We start from the raw sequence: 20,576 nt of genomic DNA, 5'->3' as shown, positions 1-20,576 counted from the left end.
AGTTGCCTCTAACATTCAATGCATATAGCGTAGACAAAAACTTTCGTTTGCATTTTAATTTCGCAAATCTTGGCTCTCGCGAAATTACAATGGATGCGATTATTCCTTGTTTTACAGTATGCCTAATTTACTATCCCTATGTTGGAATGTTAGCAGTTTTGTCAGTACTGGAAATGCCAATAAGTTCTTTAAGAAAAAAAAGGACAAACATAAATTTGTTTGTGCCAACAAACAGTATGCCTCTAAAGCTACCATATCCCTTATTCTCAAACAGAACTCTATGAATATTTAATAAAAAACCTCTTATCCTTTTATTCTCAGTAAAAATATATAAAATTTATGAACTCTCACAAAGAGTGCATCGACTCAAGCTAAACATTAATCATTGACAAGCACCAATGATTTACACAAAGTTTGTTGACTGGTCACTGAAGGTCTTTGTACTAGAATGAATTTTTCCTTCAGACCTCTTACAAGGCTTACTCCTTTGATACTGCTAAAGAGATCTTTGTCACAGCCTTTGTTTGATGCCATAACGGTGTACTTTGTACAAAAGTTGTTTTGGTCATGCTCTGGTTACGACATCCAACCAATGGCAAAACCAAAGCTTAGTCCCTTTCAAAACTTCAGAAGCCCACATCAAATTTAACAAATGGATATGAAAATACTAATTTTGATCATACTTTGAATACAAAATGGATTTACAGTGACACTATGCCTCACATTACTGTCAGTCTTTCAATGCCATTCAACATGTGTACTTTGCAGGGAATGATAGAACACTGGTGATATCTTTGCATTGCATGAATGTTCCTCATCAAACTCAGCATATTTTAATTTCAAACGATCTTGGCTCCACTCCAGCATTGACAAGATATCTCTCCCATCAGACTCAGCTTCCTTTTACATACTCACATTTGTGAGCCAAGACCAGAAAGTCATGACAAGATGAATAAAGCATTTATTTCACCTGAGTAAGCACTTTCAATTGCATACAAATCCATGCAAAATCAACAACATCCCATATCTTGGGGATTGTACATTAGAACATCACCAGGAACCTTGCACAATTCGTCTTACAGTAGAAATAGTGTGCTGCCCTGGAGCAGAAATTAATGTCATTCACTCTGTGCATTCATTCTAATAGCTTCAATGCCTTCATATCTGCAAGACTTGCCACCATTAAAAAAAACAAAAACAAAAACAAAACAGAGACTATTGTGGCTGCAAAGGAAAATGTGCAACTATAGGCAAAAATATGAAATAACTGCATTTACTATTACCAAATTCAACTGTCATTCACATTGTCATAAAATTGAGTTCGTAATTCCTACATACATGTAGATTATATGAAAAGGTTGAATGACATCTTGCTTGTCCCCCTCCCCCCCCCCCCCCCCATCTAAAATTTAGCATAATATCTTCTCATCCCTTCCACATTACAAGACTCCATCTCACTATCATGGCAATATTAATCAATGAGAAATTGTGGTTCATCACCCAAGCTTTGACATAATGAAAATGACAACTTGTGAGTGAGACCTACAGTGAGCATTGATTATTATACCAAGGAAGACTTGTTTCTATTGTTCCAAGTAAGAGAACCATAGAGAGAGTGTTTGTGAAAGTGAGAGTGAAGGATTGATGAATAAAGTGAAGAAAGAAGACATAAAAAGAAGAATGTGATGTGGGTACTGAGAGAGAGAGATAGAGGAGAGCAGATGAGGCAGCTGATGGAGGAAGAGGGGGAGGAGGAAGAGGAGGAGGAGGAGAATCTCTCTTTGCTTACCTCCTGATCCGTGAGTCTCGGTGCGAGTGGAAAGCCTTGATCGCTTGGCTCTCGTCATGGGAGATGACCCGGGTGATGAACTCTGAGGGGAGGAGAAGGAAGTGAGGAGATAACAAGCATGCCATCCTTCACTTGACTTTAATACAATGCAGCAGGCACCTGGGCTGTCAACGTTATGGAGATTAGCAACACAGTGAATGTGACTCTTGAAAGTCATTAGCCTCATATTACACATACTGAAAGGAACATGGTATTACATACCGTACCACTCTAGAGAGAGTAATTTCTATGCATAAGGAAGGATGAGCTGGGCATACATTTGCTATGTATGTGAAAGTGCAAATAATGTGTATTGATGTTTGTAATGTACATCACAGATCTGTCTTTACATATGTAGTTACTTTATACCATTTAAATGCAGGTAAGTTTTCTGTAACATGGAAGGTTTATGCACATGTAATTTTGTATCTTTACTGTATGTAATACACCTGTACTGATCGAAATATACATGTATATAGAAAAATGGCATAGAAGACATTTTTCTACTCAATACTCACAGACCGACTGTATATCTGTACCAAAGTCAGTATATTAGCAAGAGAATATGCCTTCCCAAATTACTATTTCAAAGCACATACTGTATTAAATGCAGTCATGTAAAAAATTGAAGACTTTGAAATCTGATATGTGCAATCAAATCAGTTTACAAAACTTGACAAAATAACAGACGAATTATTACAATCGATGTGAAGAATTGATACTGTTTACTTTGAAAGCTAAGCAGCGATCTAAATATTTTGCCAAGGTCCACATTCTGCAGACTTTAAAATCTGATTTGTGCAATCAAATCGGTTTAGAAAACTTGACAAAATAACAAATAAACTGGGTAGTCAAAACTGGGCCTTGTTAAGTAACAAAATATAATAGAACGAAAACAAAAATACTGGACGTGATACCGATACCACTATTTAACAACTTGCACTTATTGCCATGACAACCGCCACAACCACAACCAGAAATCCTTTAGGAAAATAAGCTATGAAAGTAATGAGGCAGTGGCATCTACAACTGGTTATACATGTACTAAGAGCACAGACAACATGATCTACAATACTAGTGGCTTTTCAACTATTTAATTAATCTGATTAATTTCTGCAATGATTTTTTTTTTTCAATGTACAATTGCTACTACCTATGAAAATGTGCAGAGTAGATTTGTTATTTAATACCTGCGACAATGGTCGCTACAATTATTGTCAACTGCTGAAGTTCATCTTGACAGAACCAAAGTATAATAGTGGTTTAGTGGTAATGGTACAAATGTGGTTCTTGATAGTGTCCGGAGTTCCTGACAAATTTCCTGTAGGCAGTTGAATTTGCTACTAATGTGCTCTTTGAATTATTGTATTCTACCTTTAAGATTGAAAATTTAAACTTGTGTCAAAACAGAATAGCACAGTGATGTAACACTTCCCCCTGTAACCATCTGCTGAACATCATAAAATACAGAGAAGACAGAACTTTAGCACCTGCAACATTTCTTTTTTCCCCTTAACCTTTCTACTGTTAGTACTATGGCTCTGAACAACAGAGATTATAAAAGGTGTGTTGTACTGCAATAAATGTATATTGGAGCCAAGAAAGGACAAGCACTACATGCAATCACAGCACCTTTAGCCAAAGAAAGACATAAGAATGCTGAAGTATTCACTCTGGAGCCTCCAACAGCTATGACTGATACTTCCATCCTATGTGCCATTTGATAGTGATCACAGGCTTTCCTGTAAGTGCTTCCCTGCCAGCTAGGCATCCAGCAGGTGCCTCTCAACCAGACAACCTTCCCGCTATCACCCACGTGAGGGAGCCACACAGTCTGGCAAACTCCTTGCCTCCCTCTACCATCATACAGACAAAACTGGGATACTGTGGGAAAAGAATGGTTGGAGTAGACATTCTACAAAGACATATCAAATATTAACACAAGGAGTGAACACCCATGACCGATTTAGTGTGCTTGCTTGACGTATTACAAAACTTCACTGTTGATAATACCCAACAAAATGAGGGTCAAGTTTAAGTACTAGTATTAGTTTTACTATCTAGCATGTGTAGAACATGCAGGTACGGACTACAAGTTTTTCAGGACAATTTAAAAGGTTTCTGTGCAGATAAAAACTAAAAGAGATGGTTGACAATATGTAGACTGCTCTGCGTGTTCATATGATGACATTATTTCATACCATTTTCAATTATGTGATTATGATGCCATGGTGCATTGCATGTCAGTCTGTACACCATGAATGCATCTTTCTGTTCAGAAAGTATTACCTTTGAAGTTACTCACCAAATTCTTGATTACTGTGGACATCTTTTCGATTGAAAATATGTTATTAAGATATTTCTGAATTTTCTTCTCAGAAATCTTTCTATCTCCACTTCTCTACATCTGTATATAACATGAGTCAATTATGTCAATTATTCTTTACCATATCAATTCACAACACAATACAATGCAATGCTGTTATACGACACTGCATCAGACAAGAGTTTATACACCGTAGATTTGACACTGATGGACTAACAACTTTAAGTATCATAGTTCATATTTCTATCCCTACAAACATGAGAAACATACAGTGTATACACGTATTAAACAATCATAACATGTTATTAGATGGTACACATAGCCTGTATCATTGACATCCTGAAACTGTTACACTTGGACCTGTCATATTTCCTCCACAGCATGTCCTCCATAAACACATAAACAGTCCTGTGTTGTCTTTCTTTTCCTGTATCGTATACTTAATTTTCTAAAGCAACATACTCGGGATATGGAGAAACAATCAAAATGACTGGTCAGCTTTACTGTACAGAGTCTATGTACCACATTTGACATTCTTTTGAAACCTTGTCAATGGTAGATCGAAGGGTATAATTTCTAAATGAACTATCCAGTATACTGTACGAGCTGAAATTTTTGCGTACAGATATTTTCGCGAATTGCTACTTGGAGGACATTTTCGCGTGTTGTTAATTTCGCGGTTGCGAGGGTCTAACTGAACTTAGCTATTCGCGCGTTGTTATTTTCGCGGTTCAAAGGCGATTCACGAAATTCACGAAAATAAAATCACTGCGAAAATTTCAGCTCGTACAGTACATACTTTGTATGTAGTGTATCTAGTACTTTTGAGTTTATAAACATCATTCTTTACATACTATTCTTTATGCATACATTTTCATAATTTTTGTACAATGGACTAAGAAGCTTCTTAAAGAACTTTCTAGAATAGGGATAATGAGAAATTTTCTAATGGACTTGTAAAATATTCTCATCTTCCTTAAAATTCAACTCTTATTTAAAAATATATACTTTGATATTTCTTTTCATTAACAAGCACAATAATTCTTCTTTCCTGAGCACAATACCATAGCATTACAGGCACATTTGTACAGTGTATGTCAACTTTAAGATTTTTACTTGGCTTGGAAACCTGTGCTATAGCAGGTATATACTCTCAATGTTTACACTGTCAATAAAATTTGGTGAGTTACAAATGTATGTACAACTACTAAACAGCAGACACTTTATCAGTGATAACTAACAGAATGAGTAACCCTCCGAAGCAAAGCTACGTACGTCAAAATGGTTGCGACGCCTTCCTTTGTGTACACATGAGTGTGACACTGACATTAAGGAAAGTATTCAGCCCCATTAGATTTTGCTCAGCTCTGTATATTATTTCTAGTATCAGCAAATGAGAAAGTGGAAGGAGGTTGATTGTAGCCTCCCCTCCTGAACTCTAGAAACTTGTGAGTCACACGGAAGGCAGTGTTTGCCCAGTCAAATCTCGTTATCATGAAACACTCAGATCACGACTAGACAAAGCCTTCTTGTATACCTTCTGACCATACATTTGTGCAAGTGGTCACTGTCTACATCAAGATGAGAGTGCTGCATATTCTCTATTAGTACATGTCAGGGCCAAACCAGGAGATTCTCATTTGTGGAATCAACCTACTACATAAACTTAAACAATTCCCTATGTTTTATAAGCTATGAGTGCAAGTTTGTTGTTTTCTGAAATTGAGAAGTTGGCATTTCTGACAAATTATAGCGCCGTTCTAATTGCAAAAATTTGGAAATTTGGGTTACAATTAGGGTTACACATTTTTTAATTCAACATTTTCACTGTAAAAAAAAAAAAAAAAATTGGGTCGCGATTATTTGCGAAGAGCTGACCTGCACATGTTACGAATGGCCAATTCAATATACTGCCCCATGCCACAGCATGGTAAAAGTAGCAAGGAGCATCACACACAGTGCATTGTGGGATATAAAATCTCCAAATTTTTGACATTCATCATTCTCACAGCACAACTTCATGTGCGATTTGGATCATGCCCCCAATTGCACGAAAAACCACATCATTTCTGTTTTCACTGTAAAAATTTCAAATTTTGGGTTGCGATCCTGATCACAACCCCCCCCCCAAAAAAAAACAAACAAAAAAACACAAAACCTTATTGTTTTGAGTGCAATGAGAATGACCTTAAGATTTTGACCTCTTCAGGATATATCAAAGCCAAGGAATTGCATTATTAATATTATTCAATATCCTGATGAGATATGTTAGAGTTTACATCTCACATGCTATGTAGATTACAGCACTGTGGAAATAAAAAATAAAGTGGTCTCTGTCTAAGGCTGTCATTCAGGAACGAGAGAATAGAAGGGCTTGGGGTGAAGTTTTTGAAGTTTGTGCACAATTTTCACCATAACACCAAAGCGTGACCCAGACCTTCTAAGTTCTATGACAAAATAACGCACTTCCTCTCCCAGTACACTTTTTATCAAATCATACTACGGAAAACTGCATGACTGACTGATGTCAGGAAAAAAAAAAAAAAATCTACGCATCATGAACCCTACAAAGGTGAGTTTCCTTTCTGAATGTCCACCCCTCCCCCCCCCCCCCCCACAAAAAAAAAAAGAAAAAAGAGGAGGGGGTGGGTGGAGTAGAATGATACAGCATTTGTGGAATGTAAGAGGAAATTCACTTTTAATCTATGAGTGTGAGTCCTTTTCTGGCAATTCTACTTTATGTTCTCACATTTCAGGTATAAAGAATAAAATTCAAACGGAGTGGTAAAAATTCACCAAATCTGACAAGAGTTTGGGACACTGGGGATTTTAAAGTTTTGCATGTTCATAGGAGCCATTGATGGCAGTCACAACCATACATATTATACAGGGCCATGATATCACAGCATCCAAGTCTGCCATAGACCTCCACACATGTACGTTGTATCTTTGCTATATTTCCTTGTTTTGAAACAAAATCATTAAAAAACAAAAAGTATTCTTTACTGCAAATTAACGTTGCATTGTATTACCTGAATGAATGTTGACTTCTAAGGGAGTAAGTTGTAATTGTATTAGATGAAATGGTATACTTCTCACATACATTGCGGGTACTAGAGAATTTGGTTTACTTTAACAATACATTAGCACATCGTTAAATTGAATTTGAGATTTCTATCACAACAACATGCTTTTCATATAAACCAGTCCTGTCAAGGCAATGTACGTCATCAGCAGTTCTTGTCAAAACAGAGCATCCATTCAGCAGTTCAGACTGTGTTCCAGACATTGTGCTTGATAAAAATATACATGCATTGTTTAATTATAATTAGCATAACAATGATTGACATCTTTATGCTAGACAGCAGCAGCACACTAGTAATGCATGACTGAAATTACATTGGTAGATTTACATTAAGTCAGACCAGTGACTATTTTAGCACATAGTACATCATTCATTACCTTGGAGCCTACAGGGTAAATAAACTACTCCACATGATCACTACTTGTCATAACATTTGCATAAAAAACACATCTCACTTAAGACTGCACTTCTAGGTTCACTTTTGTTTTGAAAGCAGCATGTTCTCTGTTACTCTTGTAAATGGAATATTAATAAAATGTCCTGACAACTTCTGAAAGCCACAGTTTGTGCCTTTAAAAGCAATTACAGTCATTAATCAGGTATAAAAAAAACCCCTACATAATATTCAATTTGAGTTCACTGAACATCCTTAACTTTGAGACAGGAAAACCTCACGAATGATACGTAAACAGACCAGCTGGTAATTTCTAAGCTATTACAACATTCAGGGATAACATTTATAAAAAAATGTTTGATATTAACATGCAATACTACAGTAAAACCAGAAATGTTCAGGTCTATTTTAATTTTGTACACTTTGTGAAAGCTAAGATTTGCAAAATTAAAATGCAAGCAAAAGTTATTGTTTGTAAAGTACTACATGTTGAGATGCATTTACTGCCAGTGGCAATTTACCCAAATTTCATACGAAAAAAAAACAAGGCCGCTGGCTCCAATTTGTGAAAATTTAATACCGCATATATCTTGCTTCACAGTATGTGAATATAGGAGAAAATTAATTTTGAAAACTGTTTTCCAGGAAAGACCAAAATGCTGAAACATCAGCTTTTTAATTTATGGGTCATCAACCATACAAGGTGTGGTAATCTATAAACCCAATTGTCCTGAAATGATTTCCAATTTTTTTTTTTACAATTTTGTTGCAACTACACTGAGCCTTAAAGAGCAACTTGCACTAAAGAGCAAATTTTTCATGAGTTGTACTGTGACATATGTCTGAGGCATGCTGTGCCAAGAACCATGTATTGATTAAATATGATTCATCCCTTCAGACTATCTTCCCTATGTCTCCATGCAGGCTTCCTCCATTACCACTACTCTACGACACTACTGGTAGAACAAACACTGAATTAGAGGCTACCCAGGATAAAGAAGACCATATTAGTATTATTACAATATGACTGCGTAACACAGGCATTCAAACAACAATCTTACCCTGCTTCGCTGAAACCTCTCTCTTTTTTGTGTTCCTATAAAATGCTACTCCTTGTTCAAGTTTTCTTTCATAAATAGAGATCAATGAGTTGATGCACTTGATTGAGGAAAGTTTCAATAAACTTGGATATAAAATAAGAAAGTAGTGGAATATGAAGTTTTACTTGTTTTTTCGTTTGTTTAATGATTTTAATAATAATAATGATAATAATAATAATAATGATAATAAAATAATAGTGGCTACTTGTGTGAAGCAGTATAGTATATATAGTAGTATAGTGTATACATATATTATATACCGTAAAGTTCCGTGTATAAGACGCACTATTTTTTCGTCGGAAAACGTTGAAAATCGGGGGTGCGTCGTATACACGGGTACAGTCGAATCACGGAAAAAAAAATCCGTCATGTACACCCAATTTTATAAGGCCAACTTGGGGCCATGTATGCCCATCGACGTTTGGAAGGTAAGCAATCACTAAAACTTACGGATAAAAAAGCGATCTTTCAATCTGGACACACACAAAAGCTGCAAATACGAGATAAACTTACATCGGCCTTGTGCAGTAACGATGGATCAATCTGGCCATAGACAACAGCTGTAACAGCACTGCTGTACATGCTACCGATGTCAGTCTACCAAGCTACCAACAGCCAACCTAGTAGCTGGAATACGCGATGTACAGGTATCATTACTAAATTACCGATACCGTAAAACTTATCAATGTGCTAGTATCAATATGGCCATAGACAAAAGCTATGAAATACGGAGTAGGATCGACACTATGTCACCGTAAATATGAACGATGTATGAAGCATGCATGCATATCCATGCCGTTCGTTTGCTCTTCATTTCACGAGTGCAAGGCCAGTTAGGATAGCATAGCTACACTGTAGCTATAGCTAGCTAGCATGCAAGCCTTTGGCAAAGGCAGCAGCTGCAGAGAGGCTTTTGCAATGGACTCGCGTGCACACAGCGATCGGATCGAAGCGCGCTTGCCCGTTGCGCCCTGTGTGTGCAAGTCCATTGCTCTCTGTGTGCGTGTGCTGAAATTATAGCGATCTGCCTTTTGCAAAAGGCTAGCACTGTGCATACAAGCATGGTACAAGAGACACACATGTTACTGCTAACAGTGCATGAGTGTAATTACCGTACGCACCGTACGTCTTGCCGTATGATCCCTCTGCTACACTTGTTGATGTTTTTCTTATTTTTCGTAATGAACCTTCCAGTCTGACATGCGTCAATATGCGAGACACCCTCTGCTATGTATGACAGCAAAGATCGTACTGTACACTCATGAGTACGATATGCATGACACATGTACCACGATTGAAAGGCGAAACAATAGCAAGTGAGTACCGAGACAAGTCTCGCATTTTGCGTCTTCCATATTTTGTTGATGTCCGATGAATACCGTTAAAAGAAAATATAAAAGGAAACGAAAAATAGAGCACATATACATGTATGCTGCATTCTAGGGAAAGTTTGAGCTGAAATGTATGACACACGCAATATTTGCGTGGACATTTTCATGTTTTGTTTTGTTTTTTTAATTTTAGGTCCGAAATTAGGGGTGCGTCTTATACACGGGTGCGTCTTATACACGGAACTTTACGGTATCATATATCATATATAACATATATGAAATATATTCCTTAACAGAACATTGATACCAGTCACTTCTTTGCATGCCACAAGAGATAAGGTGATGGCATCAGTGCCTCAACTCTACCAGTCTGAATGTAAACTTGCTGTAATGAAGAAAGTAAATCTTGCAAACAGAGTTCAGCTTTCCTTTAAACTCCAAATTGAACAATATGTTTCTTCACAGAGAGGTAGCTTTCTGGAAGAGACATTGTAATCTACTCATAATTGTCTCTTTCAGAAGTCATGTTTGTCAAGGACCCAATGCCACCACCTCCATCAATACACACAACCACATCATAATACAGTGTACATACATATATGCCTACTTTGCCCTCCTCCATGATATTGAAGACTATCCAACCATACAAGCCAAATATGTTTTGAGGCTTTGTATCACCCATGGTATAGTATGGCTGCCTTGGCATAAGGTCAAGTCCCTGTAATGTATCATGAGATCTCTGAAGGCATTCTAACCCCTGAACCATGTACACTATACATAGGCAGACTCCAGGTGTCTCCAGATCTCCCAGGGCTTGTGTAAAACCAGGGAGGGTAAAACCATACGATACACATTAAAGACCAAGGAGCATGGGGACACCATGGGGTGGGAAGGTGGGCCCAGTTCACAAACAGTCAAGAATCCCTGTAACGAACTGTGTACAGCTTTATCACTTATTTCTATGCAAGTACATACACAGCTGAAGAATCTTGACTGGAGTCAACCATAAACTGATGTCTGTATGCTTCAACAATGCACATATTCACTGATTGGCGCTAGTTATGTTTTTCAAATGTACCCCCGTGGGCAGTGAATGAAAACTGATTCAACTGGACCTCTACAGAATCGCCACACTACCTCGTCTTCAAAACAGTTTGCTCTCTGTAAGCTAAAGTACACTTTGTACGGCCAAAGTGGAGGCAACGTGCATTGTGATCATAAGTCCTTTACATGGAAGCTTTGGGACAAGTCACATAGAGTGGTATAAAACATGGACTTCCAATAGTTCACAAAGTTGGCAAAATTACACGTAATAGAGGGGATAGCAGTCATCACTTTGCAATCTTGAAATATTTGACATCAAATAGCTACAACTCTATGACAATGACTATTGATTGGTTGACGAGACAAGTTAACCCTATCAATTGGTACTCAGACCTACAATATGTTATTTCAGAGTACACACATGTTAACAAATATTTGACCAATGATCAACACCTAGTTGGCCGTTTTTGACCTTGGCTTCAAAACACACCACTAATTTCATATCAATATTAACAGAAGTAAACATACACATGAACATGCGTAGTACCAGGACAGACAGCAATATACAGTGTACAGTAATTATATGATATTCTCCTGATGCCAATGATAGGGTAGGTATAGGAAAAACCAAAGCTGCTGTAGCTGTAGATATTGAGGTCCCTATCACAAGGAAGATGGCAGCTTCACTTACCAAGTCCCATCTGTCAGAGCACAGAGTCGGCGCTTTCCGCCTCAGGCCGTACGGCCGATGTGACTGGTCGTGATGCGAGCAAGACGTACGGATTTTAGAGTTGGTGCCTAAATCTGAACAGAAGTGAAGAGCGATAAAAACGATTTGATTAGTAAATGATGTATCATGGAAACAGCTCAGCAACCAAACATGCATGCACAATGTACGTATATACTGTATACTGATATAGCACCATCATTTCACAGTCAAAAGACATACACTGAGTATTATTCGTATCATGAAATCTGAACAAGTAGAAAGGTATTATGCTGTTGAAAATGTCATGCACGGATGACATTTGAAGAATAATGAGATAACGATTGCATGGCTGATATCTTTGTAACACGAGATACCTACAGTACCACATGTTTAACTCCATAAAATTCATGTATGTTTAAGTACAGACACTTACAACGCATAAGTAGCCATGCACACCACAAATAACCCCTAAAACCGTCTATGCTGTATTCCGGAATAAACATCAATGCCCATGAATTTATTAAAGCATTAGTATCCCAGCAACATATGTACTGTAATATTCTCACAATTTCCTGAGCAAAGGTCATAACAGTTTTGTACTTGAGGACATGATAAAGAAAGCAAAGAGAGCAGGAACCATACATGGGATAAAAACTTGGCACATCAGGAAAATTAGTTTGAATACAGTCAGTATCAGTATTATGAAATATAGCTATGATTAATAAAAAGAATTGCTGCTCTTTCATTTTCAGCTCACTGTGTTACCCACATTCTGGGAATTATAGTGCAATCACCGTTAATGGTGTGAAAAAGGGAAGCTCAAATGGATCACTAATTTTACGTCTGGAGTGAATGGTTAGAAGAGCTCCCATGTCATCATTAGTACCATTCTCAATGCGTTCAAAATATCACATTATTTCAGGGCTTGCTCAGGATTGCTGCCTAAATTTTGAAATTTTTAGAGTGTGACCCCAAATAATGTGTTAGTTCTTGGGATTTCGGTTGCCATCCAAATCTTAATAATATGTGTGATTTTTTTTTTTTTTCTAAAGATGTGAGGTTGTTCAGTGTGAACTGCGACTGAAAAAAAAAAATTGAGATTTTACACCCAACAATGTATAGCATATAAATGTCTGCTACTTCTGATTTTACCAGCTGTGGCAGTCAACAGTATACTGAATTGGCACATACAAACATATGTGTAGTCTTATACCATATTCATGTACTACAAAGTTGTGTGCAATAATTTTGAACACTCGTTTTTATCGTTGACGTTTGTTAAATTTGACTCAGATTTGGTTTGGTTATATGTACAGTTGTATATTTTTTTTAGTATTTCTTTTTTTTTTTATTTGATGCATTTGGAGGGATGAAGAGATTTTGAAGGAGGTGGAAAGAAATAATACTGAACCACTTGGTCTCACTCAAAATTTGAAAGGGGGTACAAGGTTGACCTTGGGTCAAATTTTGCTACAATGCGCAGGCAAGCTCTTTGCAAATGATTGTGACCCAAGTTTCTTTTTTTTTTTTTTTTTTACCTTGAGAATGATGGATCAATAAGACGCAACCTTCATCACAACCTTTTACAATGAGAACGTACCTATTGTCATGTGCAGCCACATATCCTATCAGTTTGGAATTCCTGTTCATAACCTTGAACAGATTGCAACTCAACGATGCTTTACTTTGTTATTATAGGTTATAAACTTTCATTGTTGGAACTTATATCATAGTCTGGAGACCAAAGTCTGAAGCATGGCATCAACACTTATTACATCATAATTTAGCAGGCACTTGAAAGGTGTAGAACATGATCTTATAAGTTTGGATTCAAATCACAAAGGATGTCATTCCACCTTAAAATACTCCACAGCAAATCCTCATTCAATACAAACTACTGAGAATTAATCTAGGCCTGCATGAAGAAGATGTCAATCACCAATGACAAAGCAAACAAATCTGTAGCATAATCAAGTGGATCTTGCTGTCTCTCATGTACATGAAATCACTGAATGTTCCTGGGTAACAGCGGTCACTTCTTAAAACGTCTGGGAAATATGACTATATCGAGCTAAAAATGTTAAACTTACAACAGGAGCTGATGTGGTACAGTACAATACGCTAGGCTTACTAGCATACTACCACAGACACTTTCATGGCCCACCACAGCAACCTGGAACACACCAGAACCTCCCCTCTAGACTGCACCGCTGGCCCTCAGGTAACCAATCTGGGTAACTTTGACCCTGGCAGGGTGACTTAGTATGTGGATCACACATTCAAATGCCAGCCTTGACAGTGCATTGATTGCTGTACCAACCAACCGCTCACAGCATATTCCAGACACCTAACTGGAGAATTTGGTTTCCTGTTGCCACAATACTTGGCAGTGGAACCAATCCTCTTTTATACTTAGTATGGTCGCTTCATTACTTTCATGCAAAAGTGACACAGGCAGCAGTAACATAATACAAACTAAAGTCTGCGTCGGCATCCAAGAGATCACACTATAATCAGATCAATCATCAAAATGACTCAAGATGCTGTAGTCTACTGGTCAAACTTGGGTCAGTTAGCCAAAGGACATTCCCATGCCATTTGAATTAACCTTTCAGACAAAGTTCCTTCTCAATGAAAGATCAATGCAATATAGGTGAAAATTTGACAGTAGATGGAAACTAGCAATGCTTTAGTAATTTAAGCATGATTTCAGATATAAGATAAAAAAACAAAGAGAATCTTCGTGATGTACTGTACACGTATACTACAGTACAGATGAGCTACATAACATATGTAGTGTATGGTGTGCTATCATATGATGAATTGATATGAATTCACAAGATCATTATGTAGGCAGCCTACTCTTTTCATTCATTCTCTTTCATATTTTCAATATGATCCAAGAACTTTAAAAATATGTTTTTAAATTTCATTCAACCAACATTCCTCTGGGGCAAATTTGTAGGAAGAGACAATCCTTATCATCCCCCTCCCCCCTTCTACCACTTGTATGCTCTCAGTAGGTGACCCCAGACATCAATGTTGCCCTGTGGGGTTTCACACGCATTTCTTGAAGTGTGCCCTCCATTTTGGTAGCCAGTGACATGACAATCATACAGTTTCAGCAAAGATTTTTCCACCAAACCAACAGCAGTCTTCATTTGAATCTGTTTGGCACACAAGGCAACACCACACAGAGATACATACTAGTAGACCAATGACAATGCACACACATTACATGTCACCATTTCTCAGCCCATATACCAGTAGTGTTTTCCAGAAGCTTGTGAGAAACAGACATCATGATGTAAAAGCTACGATACTGCAAGAATTGTTGCATCTAAAATCAACCCATTTCTGGTAAAAACCCCTTTGATGGTTTTCACATATTGTCATTGTCATGATACCACTGTAACATTTACTGAGAAATGTACTACTTGCATATGGTGAGAAACACAAGTCAATGAGGGAGAAAAGCATACATGTACAATTATCATTTTTCTTTCTAAAATGTCTGAATAATATCCAGCTGAATTGTCGTCTTTCCCTGCCCATCATGACTTTGGAGTGGGAAAGTTATGACTAATTCTGAGCAAACACCATGCAGTCAACCACAAAAATCAAAGAAATCACGGGATTACTGAAGCAGACAAATATCAATATTTGCGGCAAGTTGTTAAAAGGCTTTGAATCTGAATATTTGACACTGGGTGACTTCTTTTGCTGTTTCAAGCCGAGAACTTTTTTCTGAATTAATGACATATTGCAAAGAAAACACACCTTGACATACATGTAGATATCTTTAACAGACTTTATAGGATACTGTTGAGAATGTACATAGCACAGTATTTTCTCCCACAGATATGATATCACATTACAGTTAGAAAGTTAAGTTCAGACAATTAGATTGAAACTCAAATTTTGGCAGTAAAGTCTTAACATATTTATTTTTTCCATAGTATAGCTTATACCAAAAATAATCAAACTTAAATCTAAAATTCTTATATCATGTTGCCATTTCCTCGTGACAGAATTCAGAATGCCTTACAAGTTTTCAACCGAATTTGCTTTTCTACATGATGAATAAAATATATCACAAAAATTCAAAATGATATGACATCTAAAACAAAAATCGACAAATAAAAACATACTATTGAATGACACGTGATATACAGGGCATCACTACTTGGTTATTTTAGAAGCCTAGATGTGTACAAAATCGTCTTGCAAACAAAGGATTGAAATATTCAACTTCATGAAATTCTTCTATCGAGATGTTTTCATTGCAACTGATTTACGTTGATATAGGGTAAGTTGTCAGTTGGGGGGGGGGGGGGGATAAGAGATCCCTCTTCCCTTTAGAGTTCTCTGGTCGTCTAGCAGAAGGTCAGCATACGTTTAGTTTCTCCAAGAGGGAGGCAGGCAGTTTCTCTTGCACACATATGCGCACTCTGCCATTAACAGTGCAGGTCATCAAAAGTGTGTACCGCGTTCACAGCGAGACCATTTAGAGTCCCCCCCCCCCCCCCCCCCCGATCTAGCACAAGTCTAACACGATCTTTACCTCAAGACTTACACCAGACTCATCCCAGACACCTGCTTTATGCTTTGTGCCTTGACCGTTCAGAGTCCCCATCATCTGAGGTAAACACTGCACAACCTCCTAAGGTTGTGCCATGTTTTGGGGGACTCTTAACGAGGTATTACACAAGTGAATTATAAATTTTCATCAACACTCAATAGGGAGCTGTAGATTTGCAGCGCGGACGCTTGAGACGACGCTTGAGCTGGACGTTCTCCTCTCCCCTGCGTCGTGCTGAAAAGTAGCTTTAGATACACTGGGATGCAAGGTATAAAAAATAAAATGGCGCCCTCGTATGATCGGTGCATCAAGTAACTCTCTACATCGTGAATTGAGCGGACGTAAAAATAGCCCAGAACATGTAGTGAAAAACTTAAGGCGAGGCGAGCTAAAAATAGATCGACTTGATGCACGCTTTTGAGCATGCTCAAGAATAGGTTTTTTTCCTCTGAACGTCCCTGTCGCGAAAATCTAAAGCTCCCTATTGTCTCTGCATTTTCTAACACACATTTGTAAATGCCTCCTAGAAGCTCATGTGTATCTTGACTGAGAACAGTCGGCTTGTGTTGGATCTCACATTGGTACAAACTGAGAGGGCAACTTGCAACTGGAAACAGGGAACAAAAAGACAAACTGCTCGTGGCCTGTGAAATGGCACATAAACTCGAGACTAGTTCAATATATGAGCCCCATGCAGCAAAAACCCAGTTCAGTGGAGAAACTGAGGAAGCAGCAGCCTGCGTCCATGCCATAAAACATATCCAGCTTCTTTGTATTATGCATGAGTCTTGCTCTGTGTGAAATATTCATGGCTAGGAGATTGATAAGGAGAAAATGCTTGGACACCACCAATTAATAACAGGCAGGGAGAGTGTTGCATGGCGTGTAGAGTAGGTCTGGTATGCATGCTGAGATTGTGGTCAATTCTTCTTTTCTCTTACTGCATTTTCTCTTTTGTAAACACTGAGAAGGGAAGACATTCTGGTAGTACACTCCACATCATGACTGCTATTGTTGTGCTTTACTGCATGGTATGCTTTTACTGTCTTGGTAGCAGTACGTATGTGTAGCTATCGTCTTTACCTGGGGGCAGCTTGCCTGGGATAATATGTGCTATTACACAAAGGACTTGCAGCCATGCTCTCTTAATATGCAGCTCAGTGAATAGGTAGGTTTTGGGCAAGTGAAAACAGAAACTGTAAACAAAAATCTCAACAGCATCTCTTAATAATAAGTCTTAAAACCAATAAAACATTAAAAAAAAGAAAAAGTAGAAGCAGTAAACAACTGAGACACAAAGGGTATTGACTTGCCACATCACGCAAAATCAATAATAGAATATATTACTGTCTTTATCGTTACCTCTGCTTTATTTGCTTGGAAGATTAGCAGAAATAGCACATAAGTATTGGATTCATGGCAATACTACTAGTACATTTAACAACTGTCCACACTGCATCATTGTTGCTCTCCATCTAAAGGGAGTATTCAACTTGAAGTTGAGGGAATACGGTATACAAATATTGACAGCTTAAGGGTCAGAGTTCATATGACTGATGTAGGGTGATTGACACAAGCAACTTACAACTTAAGCAAGACATGAGAGTCATAGCAAAAGTGTGATAATCATGGCACATCAACAATTTGCACTCCCACCTGAATAATACAGTGATCAATATTTGCTTCGAAGACTGCAAAACCACCAGATATAACATGACAAGCCACGGATCCCAATGCATTTCTATCATACTGTTTTATTACAAATCATGCTAAAGCCCATTATGGGCTATGGAGCTTTTTTCACTGTATTTTTAAATTTTGGATGGTGGTAGTGGTTACAGAATATGTGATAATGTTTGTGACAGTCTCTCAACCACTATCATAACCTTTTCTCTTACACCAGGCACTGCATCAGACATTTCAAAATACTGAAGAGGAAGCTCCACAAAGATACCTTCTAAGCAAATGAATGCAGACCCCCCCCCCCAATCATCAGCATCACACAGAGAGGATTCAGAGTGCTGCCAAGGTATTCTGAATTCTGTGAGACACAGATGACTAGTAGTAGTGCATTTCTATGAATCAAATTTACAATCCTCTTCTCTCTGTGCTTGAGTGTGAAAATCATATAAATCAAACTCCAAAGTACATGGACAGACTCATAACTCATGAGAGTACTGTACTTTTCTCTATCTCTGCAGCTGGCAGAAAATCCTTCTTGGAGGCTTTCCAGCCCAGTATTACAGTCAAAATGAAAATGCATGTGGAGAAAAACAGACCAAACATTAAGAGTAGTTGCATTTACGAGCCGAGATTTAATGAATATTGATAATGGAAAACCATCCAAATCTGAACAAAATTCTAAATACTTGCTAATGGCCATTTACTCTAAAGCAGCTGCACTACTAACACCTATACAGGTGTAAAGTACATTGGACATTGTAATTGTTGTTGTTTTTTCACACAAAATGGTATTTTACTTGCTTGATTAGTGCACCCTTGTGTTAAAGTTCTATGTGTCAAAGTTCACTGGCAGACTATTTCAATAATTCCATACATCTATCAGAAAAAAAGTACCTAATATACAAATAACTCTTTTGAGTATGAGAAAGCAAACAACAAAAAAATTGCAATCTATCAATACAATAAAAAACAAATTAGAAAAATCTGCGAAAATCCTAGCAAATTTGGAGATAGAGAGTATAGTGATAATGACCGCTACCACACTAGAAAATCATCAAACGTCATGATACTGAATGCGCAAGTCAGTCCTTGTATACAATGTAGTCGGGTGAAGTGTCAACAATACCTGTGATGTTAAATAGTAGGCCTATATCATTGCATGGTTGAAAAATCTGAATGCAACATTGTGTCACAGGGCACTGCATAAGCAAATGACAACCACTGCTGTTATTAATATTATGTTCATTTCTCATTCCATATATATCATGCATGAACAAAAATATTTTCATGGAATTGCCATTATTTTGGCACAAATATACTCATCTACTCATAACAGAACACTAAGTGTGGTTGATTTTATACCAACTATACCAGTGCATGTGATTTCTTGGTACCTATTAGACACAAAAAACAGAACTTATTTTACACAAAGAATGAATGCTCCACAACATCACACATGCACATGTACCATGCCCTGTACGTTGTTGTGAACTGGCAACTACTGTATTTGTTTACACAATTCCCAACATGCACGGTGGAAATGGAATATTATTCTCGCCTAACACATTCAATAGAACAAGCCATTATGGATTTGATCACATTGCCTGTATGATGCATTATAACTTAAACACCTGGTACAATGGTGTGATAGGAAGTCAGTCCATAGACCCTTCACACAGCTGAGGATAACAGAAATCCTTATTTCAGAGTATTTCAAGGGGAAAATACATGTAGATGTATTTACCACAGAATCATGACCTGACTTTATACAGTACCTGCACCCACAGAAGTTGGTCTCTGCATGGTAGGGACATTAAATACGCCTTCCCCATTATCAGCATCAGAGGCAGTTTCCAACACAGCACCTTTATGGAAAATGAGCACGGGTGCTGGCAGGGGATCAACTTTGTCCACTCAAAGGCGAGTACACAATCCAATCAGATAGTACAGGCACATGTAGAGAAACTGCCGGAGGATGACATACATGCAGCTCACTGTGTGCCAACATGGAAACCCCTAGTGATTACTGTGGCACATTGCCTACACAGGGCTGAGTTAGCACAAAGAGATAGATAGAAAGGCAGAAATGAGGGAAAGAAAGAGACTGTGAGTGTGACCTCCCCTGTGTGACAGCAATGGGAACAGCAAGCTAAAAGGACGGCAAGCATTTTATACACACATCTTGCCGAGTAGATGTACACTGTGCCCTGACAGGTCAACCAGTGCAGACTGGCTATGGAAGGCAATTTCTCACTCACATTTTTCTCTTTTTACTCGGTTCTCTTTTTCCCTCCAAAGTAAAGTTGTTTTGATTTCCGTGAGGAGAGGACCAATGGTGCAGGAGAAAGGCTCCAGCCTTGAACCCGTGTGCACTTGAGGGTGATCAAGAACATTCCATTGCCTAGCCACTTACCCTGTTCAACAACCAAATACACATGTTCTTGAACAACCTGCCTTCCTTGCTGTTTTCAGTGCTGATGCCTGATTTGAGGGG

The 20,576-nt window shown here is 37.9% G+C and overlaps 1 protein-coding gene across 2 annotated transcripts in view; it reads right to left on the bottom strand.

Annotated features, from left to right (window-relative positions):
• LOC139718057 (F-box only protein 11-like) overlaps positions 1-20,576 on the bottom strand; it is a 62,131-nt gene that overhangs the window by 17,781 nt on the left and 23,774 nt on the right. Inside the window, exons 1-3 of one of the 2 annotated variants that reach the window (XM_071629550.1) lie at positions 13,908-14,100; positions 11,800-11,912; positions 1,790-1,871 (exon numbers count right to left, since the gene is read on the bottom strand). In XM_071629550.1, coding sequence (XP_071485651.1) covers positions 1,790-1,847 — 58 coding nt within the window. In that variant the 5' untranslated portion in view covers positions 1,848-1,871; positions 11,800-11,912; positions 13,908-14,100. Of the gene's footprint in view, positions 1-1,789; positions 1,872-11,799; positions 11,913-13,907; positions 14,101-20,576 lie in introns of those variants that run through there. The other variant, XM_071629548.1, reaches the window with a different exon arrangement.

This window comes from Diadema antillarum, unplaced genomic scaffold, assembly GCF_040938485.1.
Source record: "Diadema antillarum isolate AM-2024a unplaced genomic scaffold, OU_Dant_1.0 scf00000087, whole genome shotgun sequence".
Lineage (NCBI taxonomy): Eukaryota > Metazoa > Echinodermata > Echinoidea > Diadematoida > Diadematidae > Diadema > Diadema antillarum.
Note: the sequence above shows the minus strand (reverse complement) of the source record. Positions and strands in the feature narration are given on the sequence as shown.